Source organism: Dermacentor variabilis, chromosome 7 (genome assembly GCF_050947875.1).
Source record: "Dermacentor variabilis isolate Ectoservices chromosome 7, ASM5094787v1, whole genome shotgun sequence".
In the NCBI taxonomy this organism is placed as follows: domain Eukaryota; kingdom Metazoa; phylum Arthropoda; class Arachnida; order Ixodida; family Ixodidae; genus Dermacentor; species Dermacentor variabilis.
In genome coordinates this window covers 52,715,349-52,740,525 of record NC_134574.1, presented here as the reverse complement: position 1 = coordinate 52,740,525, position 25,177 = coordinate 52,715,349, and the positions used below count along the sequence as shown (strand labels likewise).

Below are 25,177 nucleotides of genomic sequence, written 5' to 3'. Positions count from 1 at the left end.
TGGTGGAAAGGGGAGGGGGGAAGCGCCCCGTCTTCTGTCACGCGCATGGCTCTGGGGAAGGGAGGGAAGAGGGTGTTGCACTTTGGCCATGCGCAGTCGTGCGCGGCTGATGGCTCGTAGCTTTGCGTGCGCTGTGTTCTGACCGCACAGTTTGCATTGAAGCGATAGACAGTGTAAAGGTCACTTTGCTCGCTGTTGCTGCCGCAATTCCTCATGCCGGTGTTTTGACAGCAAGTGTTCGTGGTCATCAAGTGTGATGTGTTCATGTTTGTGTGTGCACGCTGATGCCATTCTTGTCATTTAAGTTAGTAAGTGAATATTTACAATTGGGCTTTCTACTCTTGCGCTTGCTGTGTATAGCACGGCTGCGTGAGCCCTATCTTGAATATGATTTGCGATGCAGACAGTCTAGGTGCACTGAGGGCCAGTAGCTTCCTATGCACTATAGCACCCATACACTTGCACGTCACCCGCGTTCACGACGTGAAACGTCATTGTCGCTTTTTGTTTCCTCTCGTTTTTGCCTCTGTCCACGGGCGATATGCGCTGCAGACCTCGAGTCTCTCTTCGTGACTGTGTAATAGGCTTAGCAGATGAAATCACTTTTGGCAGCAGCCGGTGTTCATGCGGCATTCCAGCACCAATGCAACCCGATGATTTGGAGAAAGTGAAGAAGGCACAAGAAAAATGGCAAGACTTTGCTTCAACGCTGGCTACCAAGTGAAAATCAGATTTTCTTGCTCACGCTGATGCAGCCGCGGCTGGCTCGGATGCAATGTAGATGCGCTTCGTCATCGTAAGCCGCGACTCGATAAATACTCTGCCGTCTTGTGTAAAACGCAAGTTGTGGTGCGGCAGCGGGCAGAGGTGAACGTGACTGTGGTCTCCCCTTAGAGATAGTCATCTCGTGTGCAATCTGCGGCGATGCCGCATCGGCACAGAGTTTGCCGTGCTTAAGCTGTGGCCAAACGTGCAGCCTGTTCCTCGTGAACTCTCTCGCTGTGCACGAAATGTGGAGCACCGTTAATTGGCAAATGACATTAAATGAATTTTTTTTCCAATGAAAGAGATTCACCTCGTGCACGATCTGCGGTGGTGCTGCGTCGACCAAACGTGCAACCTCCGTGAACAATCCTGCTGCAAGCGAAATGCAGAGCACCAGTAATTGGGAAAGGAAAAATTTTTTTTTTTACGATAACAAACGTTTCACACTAAGGCATGCATGCTGGGGCATGTGCTAGGGGCATACCAGCCTGTTACAAATGGTAACATGTAAATAAATACTTCATTATATTCCTGAATTCCGGCGAGGCAACAGTGCTCCAGCCATTTTTACCATCTCATATATTTTCAATGATATGTCATTCTTTTACGATGGATTTTAATGTTCACAGTATTCGTCATTAGTCATCGCCATAATTTTATATCACGTAGATTTTATGCACTTTACAGCAACTATTTTTAGGCCACTTTACAGCCAAGTCACATCTCCATAATACATCGTCAACATCACCACTTGTCATGGCGCTCTTTGGCCACACCTGGCCCTTGCGCCATTAAACACCACATATCATCATCATCATATTCCTGAATAAATTGAGCTGTCTTTTTTGTCAACACAAACTTTTCGCTCAGCCTGCCTGTTTGTGGCAACATTAATACAGCTGTAATTTTTTTTTCTATATATGAAGCTAAATACATTAAGCTTGAAGTGCTGCAAGCAGATTACTACGGGGCTTACTAGTCAATTCTGAATGCAAATATGTATGTAAGCAGCTTTTGCTGTATAGCACTGAGCAATGCCTTGGCATTGCATTGAGCACAGTTTTTCTTTTTTTTCTCAAAACATTGTTTTTGGTCGCTTTGCTTGTTTGCTGCATCAATATCTATGAATCTAGGACAGCTAGAGCTATTATTTCCTTTGTTGCACAAAGCTAAATGTATTGAGAATGCACCGCTGAGAGCAGATTTTTAAAATTTTCAGCTCCAAACTTTATTATTTACATTTGCTTTTATTATTGATACTGTGAACACAGAACTTCAATGGGCTGTAAAATGGCAAATAATTGTTCAATTTTGAATGTTCCCAGCGCTGCTATCCTTATGTACTCTAGTATCCAACCATATGTTGTGTGTAACTTTCCATTTAGCAGGTAAATTTTAATTTTTTCAAGAAACAATAGAAAGTAATGATTAATTATCTTGGCAACTACTAAATATATGCAAAATATAATTAGATATTTAAAATAAATACAAAACACTGAATGAGCATATGCACTTTTATCAAATTTGATCAAGAAATAACAAGGTTATCTCAACAACCCATGTCCTCCCTTAATAGGAAATAACCCAAATGCGCCACCATTCTCTGGTGAAGGTGTTGTGAAGGCAGCATCATGTTTTCTTCTGGCGACATCGTATTTTGCCGTTGCCTACCTGCTCGATTTTATTCCAGTTTCTTGTCGCGGTCTTAAAACACTGCGCAATGTGAAAACGACCAACCAAATTTTGCACGGCTGGGGCCCCATCAGCTCCGCTTGTGTCGGAATCTCGTGCTGCAACGATTCTCGCCATGTGGGCACGAAAATCTCCCCACCAAAATGCCCTGCCAGAAGAAACTGCTGACCCATGTCGAATTGAAGGAGTGTAAACCGAAGTTTCCCGAAGCTGGAAAAACAACAGTGCGTGTCTTGAGCTGCTCGAGCTCTACCAGCTCAGCACATGTCGGCGCATCGTGCTACTATTCGTGCAACGCTTCGCATTACGTAGATGTCAACTGGAGTAAAATCTGCCACAGTTTTTGGTGACCTCATCATACGTTTTCCCAGTTAACATGTTGTTTCTCGTTTTCTTTTCCAAAATGATGAATGATGTTCTACTGTAATCATTAAACATTATCCTTCTGTGTGGTCTCACAAGAACTATGTAATCATTCTTTAGCTTGAATTGGTATACTTGGTGCCAGGAAGTACAGTAGTACTGGGCTTAAGCAGCAGTCTTGTAATGCAGTGAAATGTTAATCTTGCGGGTTGTGTAAAACCAAGTGTGGTTAATTTGGGATAACATTGAATGTTCTCTCTTGGTCTTCTTCTGCATCCTTTCAAGGTGATGTTTTCCACTCGGCTAGCTTTTCAACGACTGTGTATGGAACCAAGGAAAACGGCAACTAATGGTGATTGTGTGTTGAAACTGAGCTAGTGGAAACACATGCGATTTTGCCAACAAGTGAGCAAGATCATTGTGAATTGATGCAGTTGTGGCACCTGCATGACATAGGGCAGTCTTGACACTTTATAATTTTTTCACAGCGCAGATACAGCAACCCTCAAACATACAGTGGCACTCATTCCTGTCCCCACATTACATGAACAGCCATGGAGTTCCGTTCGCTTGCACAAAGGCAGTTCACTTTTCAACGAGATCTACGGTACAGGCCACTTACAGCGCACTCCACTTATGAAGACACCACATATAATGATATATCGGTTATAACGATGAGCTGACTTAAGAGTGTCAACTTATACATTAGGGCCATGAGAAAAAAATACTTTATATAATGATAAAAATTTTGCCTTCTGGACGGTGTTTTCCGTGCAAAATAATTATGAAACTTTCATTCCTATGTGATTTCCTATGTGAGTTCGTATCTGCTGCCATTAGCTGTGCAGCGTGTCCCACTCACGTGCTGATTGCAAAAGCCACAGAGAACGTTGCTAGCTGGTGCGTTCGCGACGATCGAGATACACCTGAGGAGAGGAGGAAAAAATGCGAGATGTGGAACAGCACCCGCTCTTTGTCCCTTTCTCAGCAAGTGCAGAAATGCATCGCGGAAGCAGCAGCAGAGGCCCGCTTGTTGGAAGACGGTGCCATCAAAGCGCAGTGTGGTATCGCTAGAGACGAAGCTGCAAATTTTGCAAAGGCTCAAAAAAGTACAAGCTCGCGCAGGAGTGCTGAAATCATGAAGGCTGCAACCAGGGACCATGCTGATCAACGGAAAAGGCGGGCTTTGTGCGCCAAAATGAGACCCCCCATGATAGTGGAACCAATATGGTGGAAAGCTGCTAACATTACCGAGCTCTGGGAGCACGTCACTACTGATGATGAAACAGGTGGTGCTTCTTCAAAGGAGGAGTTTCTGAGTGCAGACAATGCTGCCTGGTTATGCGAAGAGATCTACGATGGAGCGATCGTTGTCTACAGATGGCGGCGTTGTGCAACGTGGGCGACAAGATTGACAATGAACCATCTTTGACATCGACCCCGATATTCACGTGAAGTGCACTGTCGTCAATTGAGTAGTCGCTCATTGGTTTCATGCATGGTAAATTATTTCCGCTAGTGTTCGCGCAGCAGCTGGACACCGCAGTTGTGAACCTGAAGCTTGCATGAAAGTAAGTCCGTATTTCTGACTATTTCAGCGCGCCTAACGCTTGACACTGTTTAGAGGCATAAACAAACATATTATTTTTCACAGTCTGCTTTATACAGCGTCTGTTTCTTAGCGCAAGTTGCAAATTTGGTTTCGGTGCTACAAAGGTATATTCGGCAGCTTTTTTTTTTACACCAATCTGGATATGAGGATGATCGGTAATAACAATCGGATTTTTGGTTCTTCTTGATATCATTATAAGTGGACTGCACTGTGTAAAGTAACCGCTTTTAGCATGGGACCGGTTATAATGCAGTTCTTTTTACCACCAGTATGTCTACCATGGAACTCGATGTAAACGCGGACCATTTAATGTGTAGGTGCGTGAAACAGAATACCGTTTATAACGCGGCTTTTTGAAGTACGCGGCCATGAAATTTGTGCACGGAGCTCAGAGCATACCAGTAAGTGGCCCCTTGCACCAACAAAAAGCTAGGTCCCTTGGTGCTCTTTTAGACCATGAACTTTATGTGTGGATCCAGTGCTTTAAGGACCCCCATGGCATCAGCTGCAGAGTATTGTGCAGTGAAAGCAGAGATGTGAACGACGAGGCCACCGATGTCTTGCTTCGCGTAAATTTGGAAATCATGCTGTCGACAGAGACATATGCAATGTTGACAAAGCCTGCATATTTTATCATTTTCTGCTGAACCGCACACTTGCACTGAGAGGCGAACCCTGTTCTGGCTGCAAGGCTTGAAAGGAGCGCATAACATTGTTGTTTTGCGCTAATATGGACGCCACTGATAAGCGTCACCTGTTTGTCATTGGCAAATTGGCGAGGCCTCATTGGTTTAAAAAGTAAGAGTGTCTGCCAGTGACATACAGAGCGAACAAACAAAGTGTGGATGACGCAAGAAATGTTTACGAGCTGGCTTTGCAAGTCGATGAAGATATGGCGGCAGATAAGCGAAGGGTCATGCTGGTTCTCGACAACTGCACAGTGCATAACATCCAGCCAAAGTTGACTGCAGTCAACATGAAGTTTTTGTCAGCCAACACCACTGCAAAAAGTCAGCCCCTCGACTAGGGCATCATTGCAACTGTAATGGTGCTGCACAAAAAACGTATGTGCGAAGGAGATTTGCTGAATATACAGCAGCAGCAGCCTCTTGAGGTAAACTTAATGGGTGCAGTTGATGTGGTTGACGCTTCGTTGTGGCAGTTGAAAGGCACAACAATAAGGAGGTGCTTTAAAAAGGCAGGCTTCGTGCATAATGCCAAAGTTCTTGAAGCCGATGAGCAGAGCGACACTGTCGCCGATGGGACAGTCAACGCTAGCGACGTGTGGTCCGATCTTGAGAGCAATTTCATTTCCCCAACTGAACTTTTCAAGAATATGTTGATGCCGGTGAAACTGAGCTATCTGTCTGCGAGGAAGCGAGCGCAGACGATAAGATTGTCGCAGCAGTGTGCAGTAGCACGGAGCTTGCGACCGAGAATGACTCAGATGGAGAGGACGATGTTGACCCAATGCAAGATGTGCCGTGCAGAGACGTGCTTGAATATCTGAGCAAACTAAAAATGTGTTGCTCGAAAAACAGTTTGCATGACAAAGTGCTTCAGTGTTTTAACCTCGTTTAGGATGAAATTATTCAAAGTGCACTGAAAAAACGTAGCCAAACGAAAATTGCAGCAGTGTTCCACTTATTCCACACTTGTGAAGCAAACTTAATTTTCGTGCTGAGTTGTGCTTTTCTATATGCATAAATGTACTATATGAAAGTGCAATATGTGCAATAAATTCGGTTTGAAAGGTAGGTTGCCCATTCGGCACTTGCAAGAGTTAAAAAACACATGCTTTGGTTATAACGGGGTATTGCTTAAAGCACGGATTTTCACAACTCCCACGACTTAACGTTATAAGCTGTCTGCTCTGTATTTGCATATCAATATTTTAGTATGCAGATGCCATAACAGCAGCATAATAAACATTAATTGTGACAGCAGTTAACCCTTTCAGAGTCACATGTGTTCCCCCAGGATCATATATTCTAAATTGCCAATTTGAGTGCTTCAATATGACATATAATCGAACCTCGTTATAAAGAAACGGGATATAGTGAAATAATGGATATCATGAAATAAATGATTTCCCTTGGAATCTCCATAGAGATCCATGTAATTAGAGCCTTGATTTGACGAAGTGAAATTGTCCTGCCAATGGATGCAACGAACTAGATTTGTCTCCAAAACCAAAAAGTACCTGACCGTTGCACGCCGATTACATCGCTTTCCGTGGGGTTCAGCACTCGTTCGCCATGGCAGTTCAAAACTCCCATGTCTCCGCATCGTATACGTCATCGAGCAACACTGGTCTTTTTCACCGCCCTGCGTAGCTTTACACCTGCGCAAAAGCATCAGCTCACTATCCTACTGACCTCTCTCTTGCGTGTGCCTGTCTGTGTGAGCCACGCCATGCTGTGCGGCTATGCGGCTACATATGGCGGTGCGAAAGATCATTCACATCTGCACACCCCGCACGCAGGTGCAGTGGAGCATGGCCTCCGAAATCTCCCCAGCACAATCTCAGGGGTCACCCACAAGTTGTGCCATGCTGTGTGGCTAGGTGCAGCAGTGTAAAAAATTAGTGCATTGACTTCTCTTTCTCTACGGTGCGCCGTGCATGCAGCCGCAGCTAGGCCTGGCTTCAGAGACCTACAGGTGACATCTCGGGGGTCACACCCAGGTCATGCATTCACTTCTCCCTCTTCCTGCCATGCGCCACATGAGCTAGCCGCTGGGGGTGGCCTCGAAGGTCACACTGACATCGGTGCGATCTCGGAGGCCACGAGTCGGCTGAGCGAAGTTGGCGCTTGGAGCGAAGTTGGCCCGATGCTGCAAACAAACGAAAGTAATAAACAAAAACACCCGTAGCAAAGAAACAGTCAGGAAGTTCGTCAGCATGCATAAAAGGGCGTAAGATGCACCACGTGGACCACTTCAGATCGTGAGCGGCGCCGCTGTGAATGCGAAATGTCGTCTGGCACGACCTCATAGTCCAGTGCACTAATACGTCGGATGATCTTGTAGGGTCTGAAATAGCGTCGCAATAATTTCTCACTGAGTCCTCGTCGGCGTATCGGGGTCCAAACCCAAACACGGTCGCCGGGATGGTATTCGACGTAGCATCGTCAGAGGTTGTAGTGTCGGTTGTCGGTACGCTGCTGGTTTTTGATCCGTAGGCCGGCGAGCTGTCGGGCTTCTTCAGCGCGCTGGAGATAGGTAGCAACATCGAGATTCTCTTCGTCATTGACGTGCGGCAGCATGGCGTCTAGCGTCATCATCAGGTTCCTGCTGTAAACCAGCTTAAATGGCGTGATCTGTCTTGCTTTTTGCACCGTCGTGTTGTAAGCAAAGGTTAAGTATTGCAGAACCACGTCCCACGTCTTGTGCTCGACGTCGACGTACATTGCTAGCATGTTGGTGAGGGTCTTGTTCAAGCGCTCTGTGAGACCATTCGTCTGTGGGTCGTAGGCGGTTGTCCTCCTGTGGCTTGTCTGGCTGTATTGCAGTATGGCTTGGGTGAGCTCTGCTGTAAAAACCGTTCCTCTGTCGGTGATGAGGACTTCTGGGGCACCATGTCGCAGCAGGATGTTTTTTACGAAAAATTTCACCACTTCGGTAGAGCTTTAGTTTCAGCGAAGCAGGTGAAATAGTCCGTCGCCACGACGATCCACTTATTTCTGGATGTTGATGTCGGAAATGGTCCCAACAAATCCATCCCGATCTGCTGAAATGGTTGGCAAGGAGGCTCGATCGGCTGTAGTAATCCTGCTGGCCTTGTCGGTGGTGTCTTGCGTCGCTGACAGTGTCAGCATGTCTTAACGTAACGGGCGACGTCAGATGCGGCCATTTTCTGTATCCTCGACAGCGTCTGGGAGAATCCGAGGTGCCCACCGGTTGGATAGTCATGTAGGGTGTGCAGTACTTCTGGATGCAGCACTGACGGAACAACAAGAACGTAGTTGGCGCAGACTGGTTAAAAGTTCTTCTTCATGAGCAGGTTGTTTTGTAGCGTGAATGAAGACAATCCGCACTTAAATGCCCTAGCGACAACATCGGTGTTCCCTTCCAAATGCTTGACGAGGCGTTTTAGCTCCGGGTCTGCTCGTTGCTGTTTAGTGAAGTCTTCCGCGCTTATTATTCCAAGGAAGGCGTCGTCGTCCTCGTCGTCTTGCGGCGGGGGATTGATAGCGGCGCGTGATAGGCAGTCGGCGTCAGAGTGTTTTCGTCGGACTTGTAGATTACCGTGATGTCATATTCTTGCAGTCTGAGGCTCCACTGCACCAGCCGTCCTCAAGGGTTCTTGTAAGTTAACTAGCCAACATAATGTATGATTGTCACTGACGACTTTGAATGGCCTGCCATATAGGTAAGGGCGGAATTTTGCTGTAGCCAAAATGATGGCGAGGCATTCCTTTTCAGTCGTAGAATAATTGCCTTCCGCTTTTGACAGCGACTGGCTGGCATAAGATATCACCCGTTCAAGTCAGTCTTTCCTCTGGACTAGGACGGCACCGAGGCCTAGGCTACTGGTGTCAGTGTGGGTTTCGGTATCGGCGTCCTCGTCGAAGTGTGCAAGTACCGGCGGCAACTGCATGCGTCATTTCAGTTCTTGAAATGCGTCGTCCTGCGACGTTTCCCACTTGAACTCGACGTCACATTTAGTTAGCTGTGTCAGCGGCTCAACGATGCGTGAAAAGTCCTTGACAAAACGCCTGTAGTAGGCACACATGCCAAGGAATCTACGCACTGCCTTCTTGTCGATGGGCTGCGGTAACTTTGCAATGGCAGCTGTCTTCTGCGGGTTGGGGTGGACTCCAGACTTGCTGGTGACGTAGCCTAGGAAAAGAAGCTCATCGTAAGTGAAGCGGCACTTTTTCGGCTTCAGAGTAAGCCCTGATGACTTGATGGCCTCTAATACTGTCGCAAGCCGCCTAGGGTGATCGTCAAAATTTCCGGCAAGGACGATGACGTCTTCCAAGTAAACAAGACACGTCTGCCACTTCAATCCTGCTTACACCGTGTCCATGATGCGCTGAAACGTTGCAGGTGCCGAGCACAGTCCGAATGGCATGACCTTCAACTCGTAAAGGCTCTCTGGCGTGATGAAGGCAGTCTTTTCGCGATCTTTCTTGACGACTTCTATTTGCCAGTAGCCAGACTTGAGGTCCATCGATGAGAAGTATTTAGCGTTGCAGAGCCGATCCAATGCATGGTCTATCCATGGGAGGGGGTATACGTCCTTCTTCGTGATCTTGTTCAGTCAACGATAATCGACGCAGAAACGCAGGGTTCTGTCCTTTTTCTTCACCAAGACTACAGGCGATGCCCATGGGCTTTTTGACGGCTGGATGATGATGTCGCGCAGCATTTCGTCGACTTGTTGCCTAATAGCGTCACATTCTCGCATCGAAACTTGGTAAGGGCACTGGCGGGGTGGCCGAGTGCACACTTCAGTTATTATGCGATGCTTTGCGACTGGTGTTTGTTGAATCCTCGATGACATCGAAAAACACTCTCTTTATTGTCGGTGAAGACTTCTGATCTGTTGCTGCTTACTCATGGGGAGACTTGGATTAATGTTGTAGTCTGGTTTGGGGAACTATGGTTGTCAGGCTAGGTGGTGCAGAATCCGAGAGGACAAACGCATTGCTGGTTTCCACAATTTCCTCGATGTATGTGATTGTCGTGCCTTTGTTGGCGTGCTTGAACTCCTGGCCGAAGTCTGTCAGGAACACCTTCGTTTTTCCTACGTGCAGTCCAGCGATCCCTTTTGCGACACAAATTTCACTTTCGAGTAGTAGACGCTGGTCACCCTCGATGATGCTTTCTACATCAGCGTGTCTTTCAGTGCCGACCGAAATAATAATGCTGGAGCATGGCGGGTGCTCACTTGATCTTCGAGCACACTCAAGGCATGGCGGCTGCGAGAGCTTCTCGCCGGTAACGCTTTATCTTCCGACAGCATTATCAGTTTCGACTTCAGGTTAGTGACTGCGCCGTTTTGGTTCAGGAAGTCCACGCCGAGAATGACATTTCGAGAACAGTTGGAGTTGTATCCTCGAGTTCCTGGAGTATCCTCGAGTTTAGAGGATAACAAAGGTGGCAGGGTAAGTCCGATCATGAACGGTAATTCTTGCTGTGCAGATTCCAGTCGGCATTATGAGGTGTCCTCCAGCCGTTCGAATTTGAGGGCCTTCCCATGTAGTCGTGTAACTTTCTTCAACTGGGCGGTGATGGGTCCACTCACGATAGAGTAATAGGCTGCTATGTCTACTAAGGCAGTGACTGCGTGGCTGTCGAGAAGCACGTCAAGGTCGGTGGTTCTTTGTCTTGCATTACAGTTAGGTCTTGGCGTTGGATCACGGCTGCATCGCGTTGACCTGTGGCTAGAATGTCGCGTCGTCAGGTCGTCTTTCATCGGCGTATTCTTGCTTCCAGTCATCGCGACGGCGCTGTGTCATCGTTGTTATGTCGTCGAGATAGTCTCTTCGGCATCTTCGTCAGTGGCGGAGGATCTTCATCAGTTCGACGAACAGCAACCGCACCTCCATCGGTTGCTGCTTTTAGTTTTCCGGATGTGGGCTCACAGACCGGCCCCGGGCTGGGCCAGTGTATGGTCATTTTTGCGGCAACAGGTAGTGGCCTGGTGATGCCAAACGGGATGTTCATTGAGAGTTCCACTGAGTGGTGGTTAGGTAATCGGCGATGTCACGTGGGCGTTCCCCATGCTGTGAACGGCGAACCCTCTCAGTCCCAAGTTGCCGTATGGGTGTCAGCGGTACACATGGCCGGCTTCTCCGCAGTGATAGCAGAGTGCGCGGTGATCGGGGGCTCACCAAATGTCCGTCTTCCTCGCATAGGTGACCTGGGTGACGGGTGGGCATGCTGGCGGTGGCGGACGATAGACTGGGGGCATTACAGGGCCCTGGCGCAGTCGCGGAGGGGGACCTTGAAGGTGTGTGACGGCGGCGTAGGTCATCGCTTTTAGCTTGGGCTACGGTAACTGAGGTTGCATCTCAGGAACTCCAAGCGATCGCTGAACCTCAAATTTCACGATGTTGGCGATCGAGGCCACTTGAGGCTGCGATGAAAGCAAGACCTTGCGCAGTTCTTCGTGCACAGTGGCCCTGGGGGTCTCTTGAAGGCTTTCGGAATGCAGTCCTTGGATGGCGCACTGCGGCGTGAGCACCCGGCGGTTATATTACCAGGTGCGCATTTGCAGAGTTTTCTCGATCATCGATGCCTCTGCATAAAATTCAGCTACAGTCTTCGGCAGGTTGCGAATCAGTCTGGCAAAAAGTTCTTGCTTGACACCCCGCATCAGGAAGCGGGCTTTCTTCTCCTCCGACATTTCAGGGTCGGCGTGCCGGAAAACACGGGCCATCTCCTCCGTGAAGGTCGCTATGGTCTCATTGGGAAGCTGTACTCGGATTTCCAGTAGCGCTTGGCTGCGCTTTTTACACACAACGCTTGTGGATGTTTGCAGGAAGCTGGTTTGGAACAGGTCCCACATCGTTCAGGTGGCTTCTCGATTCTCGAACCACGTCCTGGCCACATCTTCCATTGCGAAATAGACATGTTGCAGCTTGTCGTCGCTGTTCCAGCTGTTAAACATAGCGACCCTCTCATATGTCTCAAGCCAGCTTCCCGGGTCCTCAAACGTGGAACCGGGGAATGTCAGTGGCTCCCTGGACTACTGCCGAACTATTGGGGCTGCTGCGGCTGCCATTAGGGCTGTCTTCTTGGTCATCTCTGGATGATCTTCTTGGACGGTCTTCTTGATCATCTCTGGTAGAAGTCCATGTTCCGGGGGCAGCCGCTGTAGCCGGCGGCTTGCTCGCTGTTCAGGGATGGTGTTAGTGTTGTCTTTGCGGTCCGGCCTTGGATTACAGCTTGTTGGGGGCATCCGGTACATGAACATAAAGCACCTCCACCAGATGTCATGTAGTAGTGATGGGGAAGAAGGCAGCAAAACTGTGATTAAGGAAACTAGCATTTTATTGGGCGAACTTGTGCCCTCAAAAGCAGGCTATACTCAAAGAACAATGATAGCGGCGAACACACTCGGCGATCGTTGAAAATCTGATCAGTCGTCGAGTGTTCGAGAGTAATCGCTGGAACCTGCGTGTCTTCCACAATGTTCTACATGTTTCGCATCGCACATACAAGCAATCAGATTACGAAATGTTTGGTGACAGACAGCGGATGGAACCATCAATAATGTTCCAGAAACTTCTGATACATCCAGGCGCGTTCGGCGCTGTGCGATAACATTTGTTAGGCGGCGAAACGTGGTCTCCAGATAAAGATAAACAAGTACACATGCCAATATAACGAAATTCTCAATTTAACAAAGTATTTAACTTTTCATAACCTCTTGTCCATAGAACACCATGTATTTAGAACCTCAATTTAACGAGGTGTGTTTGTATGTGATTTCATTATAAAGAAATTTCACTTCTGCTGCATGCCAAAACAATAAATGGAAACTTCCGTTGGCGCAGAGGGTTAAATGGTTGAATTATAAGCGGTTGCTTGCAAACGCACCTCTCGAATAGCGCGCGGTGCTACCAGAGTGACCGCTGAAGTGTAGCTGGCGTCACGTTCCGTATAAACTCCAAATGTAATTTGATGCTATTGCGCCCCATGCACTTTGTGCTTTAGGTACGAGAGAAAGTGTGCGAGGGCGAGACAAGAAAGATGGCAGCTTCTCGAGTGCTGCCTTTTCTCGCCAGCAAAGGGAAAGGGGGAAGGGAACACGCTTGCAATAATGCGATCAGGCGCGCATGAGGGGCAGAGGGGGGGGGGAGGGGCTAAGTTGGGGTGTGTCCCGATTTCTGGCATGCATCTCGGCCATAGCTGTGCATGGCTGTAAGAGCGGCAGGGTGCATATGCATCCGTGTCCCTTTTTTTAACATAATCTGCCACGTGTGCAAAGAGTGAGCATGCCGAGACGCCGTGGCATCATATAAGCTATTTTACCACACATTTTGTATTGGAGGTTGCTTAAAGAAGTTTCAGCGACCCGTTCGAGCGGCAGACAGACGAAGCATTCGCTCCCCGCTGCCAGCGCTTTTTATGGTAGCGTCGTCGCGGTGCGAGTGACGCTATCAGCTGCAGAAGGCGGAGTGCACCTGAAAGTGTAGTTGGCTTCACTTAAAGGGACACTAAAGGCAAATAGTAAGTCCACCTAAAGTGATAGATTAAGGCTTGAGGAAGCCTACGGCATCAGTATTATCACGAAAACGGTTTTAGTAATCGAGAAATTGAGGTAAATGTAGGACACAATTTGCGACTCACCTGCAACATTGAAGTAGTAGTAGCCCGAGGATGAAGACACTCCTCATTTTATTTCTGTCACCAGTACTCAACCTCTCATAATAAGAAAATAATTGCATTGCATTATAAGGCGGGAGCAAATGCAACTTGCCGAGTTCTAATTGATGTTTGGAAAAAAGAACTCATTGACGCTACTTTTCATGACGCGATTGGCTGAAAGGTTTCATTTTCGCTTGACTCTATGCCATCCACGGCTTCACGTTTCACTAGTTTCGTTACGACATAGTGCTGCGTTGGTTCTGTTGGCTTGCGAAAATCCCACAAACTGCAAGTAGCAGAGATTTACATGTCCATATGATGTGTAAGAAAAATTTGTGTAAGAGAAATTGATCGGCAACTGTACTTACTTGCATAAAAGGTTGAATTTTAATACAGCAAAATTTCGATATAACGAAACAAATTGCTGGTTTTACCTAATTCGTTATATCAAGGTTTAACTGTTTTAGCAAGCATATGTCAGCTTTTGCATGTCTGAGTTAGTGAATAAATTATGATTTATATTAGTACCACCAGTTTTACTGCTTACATAGATACGGACCAGGTTGATATATTTGGCATAATGTATAAGTACTCAGTGTGAATACATTGGGGTCATTGAGAAAGAAAACAAAAAAAGAGAACCGTGTGAGTATTCGTTGCTGGTCTAAGTGCATTCTGCAATCATGTTTTATATGCATTCTTGAACTTATATATTGCGACTGATTTTTGCAACGTCATTTCGCACTTGTGACTTAGCTATCAGTGTGCCTTGAAGTTCATGACCCATCGGGGTAGCCTTTACAATGGCTATGACGTTGCACTGTTGAGCTCGAGATTGCGGCTTTGCTTGCAGTTGCAGCAGCAGCATATTCATGCGGGAGAGATGCAAGAACGCTTTCAATGCATAGATTACAAATGTGCAAAAAAATTTGTTTTCGCAACTTTTTTATGTTGTGCCATGCTTTACTGAAACAAATCAGAGAAAGCGAGAGCCTATGACACAGTTTATTGCTTTTGATAGCAGCAGATTTACAAGGACTCTGGTTGAATGTGTTAAATGGTGACAGCTGCCACTTCAATGGTGCCGCCACATTTGTTGACACAAAACTGTTGTGTCAAGTTTGAGTCGCTGCACTATGTTGGCAAAATAGCATCACTGATGCAAACACACAACCTTTTTTGCGTCTCACGTATGCGTAGTTGCACTGATGCTATTTCTTTGTTTGAAAACTCCCTAATGTGCATGGTATAACATGAGTGCATTGTGTGATGTCATGTTCAGTGCAAGCGTTGCATACTTGATCAAGCTTGTGGTGAGCCTTTACCCACAGGCCGTGACTGTTGCACTGTGTTGCATGCTCCGTTAATAAACCCCCATTTGTTAGCGATCTGTCTGTGGTGCCTTCTCTGCGCTGTATGGGACAGTCAACGAACCCAGCCGCAGCGCCCTTTGTGGGTCACAGTGTGAAGAAGTGCAGCGCCCCTTTCATGACCGCACTCACAAGCTAAGCCTCGCGCAAACCCGTCTCAACAACTTATCTACTATATCAGTTAAAATTTGCGTGGTATATGGTAAGCATACATGTGTTTGAGCCTGCACCAAGAGGGCTTGCTGCCACTCCAAATTGGCGTTTTGCCTGTGCCAGGACTTGCACCAAAAGGTGAAATGGTTGTTTTACCTCTGGTGCTGCTGTAGATTTGGAAACTAAGTACTTCTAACTGATGAGGAGATCGTCGCAAACGTGCTTGCATCGGATAGTGGCGGTGACGACGGCAACGATGACGCTATAGGGCAAACAGCCTTAACTTTGTCCTCACTGGTGGCCCGGCAGATGGTTCAGTCCCTCCGGGCTTTGTTTTCACAAGGAACCTTTCGTTGCACTACGTGGAGTGCCTGGATGCCTTGGAGAAGATGCGGGCTAGCTTCACATAAAGCAAGGAAGGTGGACGGACATTGGGTTTTCTTGGGCAAGCCAGTAAGACGTACATGGGTGGCGAGGTGCTTGTGGCGATCACACCTCAGCGTTTCTTCTGGATTTCTCAGGCTCACAGGCCGCCGTGGCAACCTTCTCGCATTTTTAAAAGGCCTCTTTTGGGATCACCAAAACGTGCTGCCTCGGCGGAGCTCACATATCGCTTGCTGCCTGTGACCCCTTTTTGCAGTCGTTATAGCAGTGCCATTCTTGAACGCCAACAACCGCAGCTTGTTACACACGAATGGAGCACACAGGAGGCAGAGTTAAACAATTGAGTGAACACGATCAGCAACCAGGTGAAGGAAGGTGGCGGTGAAGAGCACTGGCCTCCCCACCATTTTTGTTTTCTCACAACAGCTGTGCCCCTATTTGATCCCCCTATTTTGATTTTTTTGACACAACTCAGTTATAACAATTATCGGTTATAACAATGGAGTTTTCATGGCAGTTGAATACATGTATTGTGTAATAAGATGATTTATTATGAGGCACTAGGCCCAGTCTAGTAGCACTGGCAGTAGACGAAAGCTGATCACGCGCACAGCCGACACAAGAGCGCCTTCTTCGTCTTCGTCTTCACCACAATGGCCCCCGGGAGAGAAGAGGAGCCATCCTGGCGACTTACGGCGTAGGTAGGATGAGGGGGTCATAGTACGGCTTAAGTCGGTTGACATGAACCGTGTCACGCCCGCGATGCCTATGGTCGGGTGAAGGTGTCACAGGTTCCACAACATAGGTGACAGCGGAGGTACGGTCTATGACGCGGTAGGGGCCATCATAGCGTGCAAGGAGTTTGGTCGAAAGGCCAGGGCTGTGAGGCGGGACCCACAACCAAACAAGGGAACCAGTCGGGAAAACTGGTGTAAGCGCGTCACTGTCACACCGCAGCTTTTGACGACCTTGAGCAGCGGTCGTAAGGGTTCGCGCGAGCTGCCTACAGTCCTCGGCGTATTTGGCGGCTTCAGACACAGTCGTGCATTCGGAAGCGTCGGGTCGGTATGGGAGCATTGTGTCCATAGTACACGAGGGCTCTCGTCCATACAGCAGAAAAAAGGGCGAAAAGCCAGTGGTAGCTTGTGTGGCCGTATTATAGGCATATGTGACGAAAGGCAAAACAGTGTCCCAGTTACTGTGATCCGAGGCGACGTACATAGTCAACATGTCACCGAGTGTGCGGTTGAACCTCTCTGTCAAGCCGTTCGTTTGCGGGTGGTAGGCTGTAGACTTGCGGTGAACGATGCTGCATGCAGCGAGAAGGGCTTGGACGACTTCGGACAAGAAGACACGTCCCCTGTCGCTGAGCAGTTCGCGTGGTGCGCCATGTCGAAGAACGAAGTTCCGCAAGATGAAGAACGCAACTTCGCGCGCAGAGGCTGCCGGGAGTGCGGCAGTCTCGGCGTAGCGCGTCAGGTGGTCGACACCTACAATTATCCATCGGTTACCCGAGGAACTGCAGGGCAGTGGCCCGTATAGGTCTATGCCGACGCGATCGAAGGGCCGAGCCGGGCAGGGCAGCGGCTGTAGCTCACCAGAAGGGCGCTGTGGAATTTTACGCCGTTGGCACGCCGTGCAAGCGCGTACGTACTGGCGCACGAAGTGATACATGCCGTGCCAGTAGAAACGCTGCCTTAGCCGAGTATACGTTTTCAGAACACCGGCGTGACCATTATGAGGAGCAGCATGAAAATAAGCGCATATGTCAGAACGCATGTGTCGTGGTATCACCAGGAGCCATTTGTGACCATCAGGCAAATAATTTCTGCGGTAAAGAACGTTGTCGCGGACAGTAAAGTGAGCGGCTTGGCGACGAAGTGTTCGAGAAGAGGGTGTGGCGGATGGGTCGTGGAGGAAATTCAGCATAGTTGAAAGCAGGGGATCCTTACGCTGCTCGTCCGGCATATCAGCGACGTTGAAGGCTGACATGGATGCGAAGAGCGGAGACACTGAAGCCACATCACAAGGTAGCGGCGATCGGGAAAGCGCATCGGCGTCAGAGTGCTTTCTGCCCGATCGGTAGACAACGCGGATATCATATTCTTGTAAGCGGAGTGCCCATCGCCCTAGGCGACCTGACGGATCCTTCAACGAGGACAGCCAGCAAAGTGAGTGGTGGTCGGTGACAATGTCAAAAGGGCGACCATATAGGTATGGACGAAATTTGACGAGCGTCCAAATAATGGCCAAGCACTCCTTTTCTGTTACTGAGTAGTTGGCTTCTGCCTTCTTTAAAGTGCGGCTCGCATACGCGACGACGTACTCGTCATAGCCGTCTTTCCGTTGTGCGAGGACTGCACCAAGTCCGATACCGCTGGCGTCCGTATGTACCTCTGTAGGCGCTGTGGGATCGTAGTGTCGAAGAATCGGTGGCGAAGTAAGTAGGCGACGTAGTTGCTGGAAGGCTTCGTCACAGGAAGTTGACCACGCGGAGATGCCGTTGGTAGCGGTAAGCAAATTGGTCAGTGGTGCGATGATAGTCGCGAAATTGCGCACAAAACGCCGAAAGTAAGAGCAGAGCCCTATAAAGCTGCGGAGCGCCTTAAGAGTAGTGGGCGTCGGAAACTCTGCGACCGCGCGAAGCTTGGCTGGGTCAGGAAGCACGCCGTCCTTCGATACAACGTGACCCAATATTGTTAACTTGCGAGCAGCAAAACGGCACCTCCACCAAATGTAATAAGATGATTTATTATGAGGCACTAGGCCCAGTCTAGTAGCACTGGCAGTAGACGAAAGCTGATCACGCGCACAGCCGACACAAGAGCGCCTTCTTCGTCTTCGTCTTCACCACAATTGTAATAGGTGGGTTCGACTCTACTCCCAAACTACCGCAGTGGCAGTCGCGATAGAGTTTGTCCTCACGGAAGCCGAGGAGTGGTAGCACCATAATAATTTCTCTAGATGTAAGAGAAGTTTGCAGCACCTCCGGAGCTATGCTAGGTGGTACTTCTTTTGGAAAGCTACGTTTTTTTCAAACGTTCGGTCGCCCCTGTACATGTACAGCCGTGCCTACTTGGGATTTGTTTCCACTGCTGTACATGTGTTTTCGTGACCCTCAAAAGGTTAGGACTTTAAAGCTGGTTTTGCTGTGTCCTCCTCCGACGTCATCACCATCATGCCGCTGATGTCATAATGCCATAATTACCGCGCCATGATGGTCGTCATTGTTGACTGCAGTCAGACTGACTTGCAGGCCTTTGAGCAAAAAGTAAGTTTGATGTTATGTATTAGATAATTTGAAATGGCCAAACTATTCTATAATGAACTTAAGGGAACTTCTGTGATTTGTTTATTATATTCAGATTGGTTATCTCCAGCAGAAAAAGGAAGTCAGCAAGGGGTTTGTTTATTAAAAAGAAAACTATGCATAGTAGGCAGCAAGCTTTGCTAGTACCTTGAACTCGGTGCCACAAGAAGGACGTTCTTGATCGACAAGATTGTGTAGTGTTGCGTGAGTTCACTTCACTTTATAGCATGATTGCAGGCTTGATTGAGTCCAACACATCCAATGTCCAGTTTGGCACGAGTGAGTTGTTTTACACGAGAATCGCTGAGTAACTTTCACATTTTCGATATAAAAGATAATTCACTTTGTCCAGGTTCATTGTGTTTGTGCTCAGCTCTATTTCCGAACAGAATCTGTCGGGCAAAGCAGTTTATGCGCACCTGTCTCTTGTGATGACTGGCCTGTGGCGCACACTGCTTTCAGCTATGCTTCGTGCACGCGCTCTGCTGTTCGCGTTTCAACTCTTGCTTTTAGCGCAGGCAAACTGTTTTGTTCAAGTTCCCCCCTGTCGTGCAGGTGGACGTCTGCCGAACGTGCGGCCTGCTGGGCTACTCGCATTGGTGCCACTTCTGCCGCTCGTCGAGTGCCATCGCGACCCTGCGCATCCCGTATGCCTGCAAGCTACTCTTCCAGGAGCTGCTCTCCATGAACATCATCCCGCGGCTGGAGCTCACGAGCCACTGCAGTAACCGCAGCTTCGCCTCCACCAAGCATTGATGGTAGGTAATTGTATGCCCAGGGCAACTTGCAAAGCCTGAGGGAGTGTCCAAATATACGAGGTGTCCCCCAATGCCCTATTTGCACTCTTTCATTTCTACAGATATTGAAGCCAAGTGCTTAGATCTTTGTACAGCTGATTGACGTAACACTGCTGGAATAGTTCGTTCCAAAGGAACAGTTCTGCAACTGCCAATTATCTCAAATTTTACCTAATGTTTATGAATTCTGGGTCATTATACAATTTTGTGATGGTCTTGTCAAATTTTGTGAACGAGAAAGGGAACTGTGCGTGCAAAAAGGTATCTATAAGATACCTATAAGCTGACATTTATGTATATAAAGGAATTAATGTTTTTATTCGCAGAATAGGGGTGCACTTAGTCCGACTACTTTCTTGGTCAGTATACAAGGGCTGTACTGGGTTTTTTATTTTAACCTTAACAGATCTTTTAAAGAACACCTGTGGCATTTAGCCTAAACTTACTTGATGTGCTGGAATAATTGAAAATGTATAGATTATGTACACTGGGAATCAGTACATATAATTGACTCTTTAAAATTTTTCACTAATTAGCTCTTCAACTAATAACTTTAGTTCACATATTTCAATGCACATATTGAAGCCAGTGATTGCCCAAGGCACATAGACTTGATACAAATTTTGAAGCTAGCACCAGTTTTTATATAAGTGCAGTCACACTTGCTGTTAAAAGGCATTGTTGTTGCACATACTTTAACAAGACACCTTTTTATGCATTGCAGCTCGGAAGTTACTTAAACACCAATGCATTTCTTCGCAAACTTTGGAAATGTTAGTTTAGCTCAGGAAGTTTGATTGGGCTGCATGTGATGGGTGATTCTTAAAAATTCTGTTAATGATAACATAAGACACCCCATATACACCTGTTTGCTGGTACTAGCATTTGACTCGCACATAACATAGCAGCAATACATGCACATTTTATCTGAAACTTTGTTAGCACTGTTGCCAAAATAACAGCAATGCCGTCTAGTTAGTGTTGCCCGTGTCGTAGTGTTGTAATAGTGTCGCATGTTATCTAATCTGCGTGAGCACCAGCATTTGCTCTAGAATATATGTGGAAATGCTGGAGCGACTTGAGCTATGGGATTAGATTGGATGACTGCCAACCATGCTCACGACAATCAACACTTGATTTCCTTGCCTTGCTTTCTGGGCACAAGTCTGCACAATAAGGTGTTAGATTCATTATTCAGTAACACTTGTGGCTTGTCTCTTCCATTACAAGCACTACATCATGACAAAAGTGAAAGCATCATAATGTGCAATATTCTAAGCAGTGGTTTTCTGTAATACTTGGCAGTCGCTTTGCATACAGACCAAAGCGTGAATTGGTGTCGAACATAGTTTTATCAACCGGTAGCAACATACTATTACTAACTGAGACATGGCTGAGCAGCGCCGTTACTGATAGCGAAGTTCTAGCCGACCTGCACGGTTTCTGCCTCTATCAGAACGACCGTTCAGGAACCCGTGGTGGTGGTGTACTAGTCGCTGTTCGCGAACAGTTGCCATGCTCGCTAATTAACGTTACATCAGATCTTGAGATGTTATGAGTGATAATGCATACTTATCCAAAAAAAGTGCTACTTGGTATCTGTTACAGACCGCCCAGTGATACTTCTGATTTCTGTCATCAACTTAACGTCATAAGCAAACTGGTAACCACCCGCCAAAATGCGCAAATCCTGCTCTTCGGTGATTTCAACTTCCCACAAATAGACTGGTGTACCATGCAACCATTCTCAGTATCCGGACACACAGAGGCCAAGAATTTTGTCGATTTCTGCCTTAACTTTAACCTTTCCCAGCTAGTAACTGAACCAACCCGGATTTCGCAGCAAACTGCTAACGTCCTCGATCTCATACTAACCGACCACCCTGACAGCCTTTCATCCATTTATTATTTGCCTGAGATCAGTGATCACAAAGTCATCCATGCCACTTTTTCATTCAATTTGTTGACACGGGATACCTTTAAGAAAACAGTATGTCTATACGACAAAGGAAATTATGAAGCTATAACTGAAGCTATGAATACATTTTTTCCTGTATTCGAATCGACTTTTCAAGACCATTACGTTAACAGCAATTGGACCAATTCAAAAGCAAACTAAGTGATCTTGCAAATAAATTTATTCCTAAAGTCACCTTTCATTCTTATCAGCAAAAACCATAGTACACAAAGGACTTAAAACGCCTAGAAAACAAAACACACAAAAAAACATCTGTATCGTGCCGCCAAACAGAGAGGACGCCCATGCACATGGGATAAATATTATGAAGCCGAACAGAGCTACGTTGACGCACTGCGTCACGCTAAACACTCCTTTTATCACAATAATCTACCAAACCTATTAATCAATAACCCGAGGCAACTTTGGAGAGTTATAAACAATAGCGAAACACGCACTATTAAGATAACTAACGAATCGAACGAAATTATTAATGATTCCGATTGCGCCGACGTGTTTAATTCGGCCTTTGCTTCTGTGTTGACAAACGAATCTAATGTGCCTCCCGTTTCGTCATTGCTTAGTATAAACTCGTCAATGCCAGCCATTGCTTTCAATGTAGATGCTATTTGTGTGATCATTGACAAAATCAAGTGTTCATCATCATCCGGCATGGACGAGATTAACTCAAAAATTAAAAAAATACACTAAGCATATTTCTGCAGCATATTTTTCTTTGATATTTGCCCAGTCTCTTTCTTCAGGTTGCATTCCAGATGACTGGAAAATTGGGAAGGTCGTTCCAGTCCACAAATCAGGTAACAGAAACTCGCCTCTTTAATAACACCCCATCTCCCTAACAAGTGTCCCCTGCAAAATCATGGAACATGTCATCTACTCTCTTATCACGAATTTTCTTGACTTGAATCACTTTTTCCATCCCGTCCAGCACGGATTCCGCAAAGGTTTTTCCTGTGAAACACAGCTGGCCATTTTCCTGCACGATGTTCACACTAACCTTGACAGTAACATACAGACTGACGCAATTTTCCTAGATTTCTCTAAGGCCTTCGATAAAGTTCCTCATCAACGTCTAATATTGAAACTTACAAGACTTAATTTGCATCCTGATGATTTGAATTAGATCATTGAATTTCTTAGCAACTGCTCCCAATCTGTCATTGTAAATAATCACCTATCTAACCCTGTGCCAGTAACATCAGGCGTCCCTCAAGGATTGGTTCTTGGCCCTCTATTATTTTTAATATATATTAATGACTTACCTTCACATGTGTCCTATAATATCCTAATGTTCCCCGATGATTGTGTCATTTATCGCACTGTACGTAACACCTGCAATCAAACAGCCCTGCAGAAAGACCTCGCCAACTTACTAACATGGTGTGACGATTGGTTAATGAAACTTAATGTACAAAAATGTAAAGTTATGTCTTTCACTTGTAGCAGTAATCCCCTGGTATTTCCCTACCAAAGCATGCCTCTCGAACTAGCAGAGTCCGATAAATACCTAGGTGTCACTGTATGCAATGATCTGTCTTGGCATAAACATATTTCAAACATCAATTCATCTGCTAATAAAACACTAGGTTTTTTAAGACTTAATCTCCGCCAGGCACCTCAAAGCGTAAAACTGCTTGCCTACAAGTCCCTTGTTCGGGCAAAACTTGAATATGCATCTGCCATCTGGAGCCCGCACCAAACATATCTTATCACCTCACTTGAATCTGTTCAGAACTACGCTCTAGGTTTATTCACTCACAATATTCATATGATGTCAGTATTTCCGCACTTAAAACACAATCCGGACTAACACTACTATCTAATCGCCGATGCATTGCCAGTCTTGAGCTCTATCACAAGTTCTTTTTCAGTACCCTTCATCATGCACCATACATCATTCCTGCGGCACGCATCTCTCACCGCACCAGTCATCTGCAGCAAGTCGCACGCCCGCGTGCCCGAACCAGTCATTTTTCCGCCTCGTTCATTCCTCGAGCAGCTAAAGACTGGAATGGCCTTCCTGCTGACATTGTTAGCATCACTTGCTTGCCTTTATTCCTGCAGCGTGTGATTGATCGCTTTGAATATAACTAATGAAGTGTACCAGATGTGGAACTTATGTTAAACCCACCCCTTATGTAATACCCCCTCTGGGGGTCTTTAAGGACAATAAACTGAACTGAACTGAAATGACTTGTGGTGTATGCACACCACCTGTGACTTTTTGCAGGATCCTCATCAGTTGCCGTCATCTGTTCAAGTTTCCATCAGGAAGGAATCAGCCGACTGTCATGCCACTGACAGCTTGAAGCCATCACCATCACTGGTCGTTCACTGCCAGATTCAATGAACTTCACCCATGCTTGTCTTCAATCAAGGACGCTGACTCTTTGAACGTCATTGGACCTTGCCAAAAAGTTTGTTATCCAGGCTGGCAAGACTTAAATATGCAAGAGATGGCCGTCTGCATTGGCTCACTACAATGCATGTCTCGTTTATGAGAGCTGTTGCATGGCTTTTTTTACTGGACAAGAGTGGTGTGAGAGCCTGGTTTGGAAGTTAAGTGTGACGAATGAGGAGGTACCTCTTAAGAGGAAAATGTCCTCACTATGATTTACATTTTGCTTCAGCTGTCCACGAGTAGATTGCGTTTCTATTGATGCTAAAGGAGAAGCTGTTCATGCAAAAGCGATTTAATGTCCATGAAATTCAGAGACGAGAGCTCGTCATTGATGAGGATATGGGTAAATTTCTACTGTAATGTCACGATGTTGTACTGCAAATATAGTATTTCTTGTTTTGTAATAAGTGTGCAAATGCGCATACAGCTCGCAGCTGTTTTAATTGTGTAACCTGACACATTTGTTTGAGACATTGTTTGCATATTCAGATAAGGCAGACACAGATTAGGATATATTTCTTTATTTCTGGAAAGGCCTTTGGTTTGTTTCTGAAAGACGTATTCAGATTAGTTTTCAACTATCTGGTTTAGATGTCGTAGATTAGTGCACATTAGGTGCACTCAGCTGAGATGCTGTAATGCAGTGCCATTTCTTTTTCTACTGTCACTTTTGGCGAAATTCATCAAAACAGCTCCGAGCAGTTCCTGCACCATGAAATATAAAGAAGCAAGATTTTTCAATTATCTGGGTTTTTTGGCGAGCATTTTGTGCCTTCAGTTGCAGAAATGTGATGATGTCAATAAATGATTATTTATATCTTGTACTGTTTACAGTCAAGATTTCAATTTTTCGGACTCCCTAGGGGCCACGAAAGCCTCCGAAATATCGGGCAGTCTGAAAAACATGAATGCATGCCTTTTACTGCCCCCAAGGGCAAATCACCACAGGCACATCCAAAGTAGCTCTTAGGCCTGGCGGCTTACTTATTGGGCATGTCGATGCTCGTACTGTGACAGGAGATGGCGTG

At 46.6% G+C, this 25,177-nt stretch overlaps 1 protein-coding gene across 1 annotated transcript in view; it reads left to right on the top strand.

The window, feature by feature from the left end:
- Positions 1–24,973, top strand: part of Polr3B (RNA polymerase III subunit RpIII128) — a 47,596-nt gene extending 22,623 nt beyond the window's left edge. The window contains exons 6-7 of the mRNA XM_075698445.1: positions 19,529–19,731; positions 23,979–24,973. Of these exons, the coding sequence (XP_075554560.1) occupies positions 19,529–19,729 (201 nt within the window). The 3' untranslated portion in view covers positions 19,730–19,731; positions 23,979–24,973. The remainder of the gene's footprint in view (positions 1–19,528; positions 19,732–23,978) is intronic.
- The last annotated feature ends 204 nt before the right edge of the window (positions 24,974–25,177 follow it).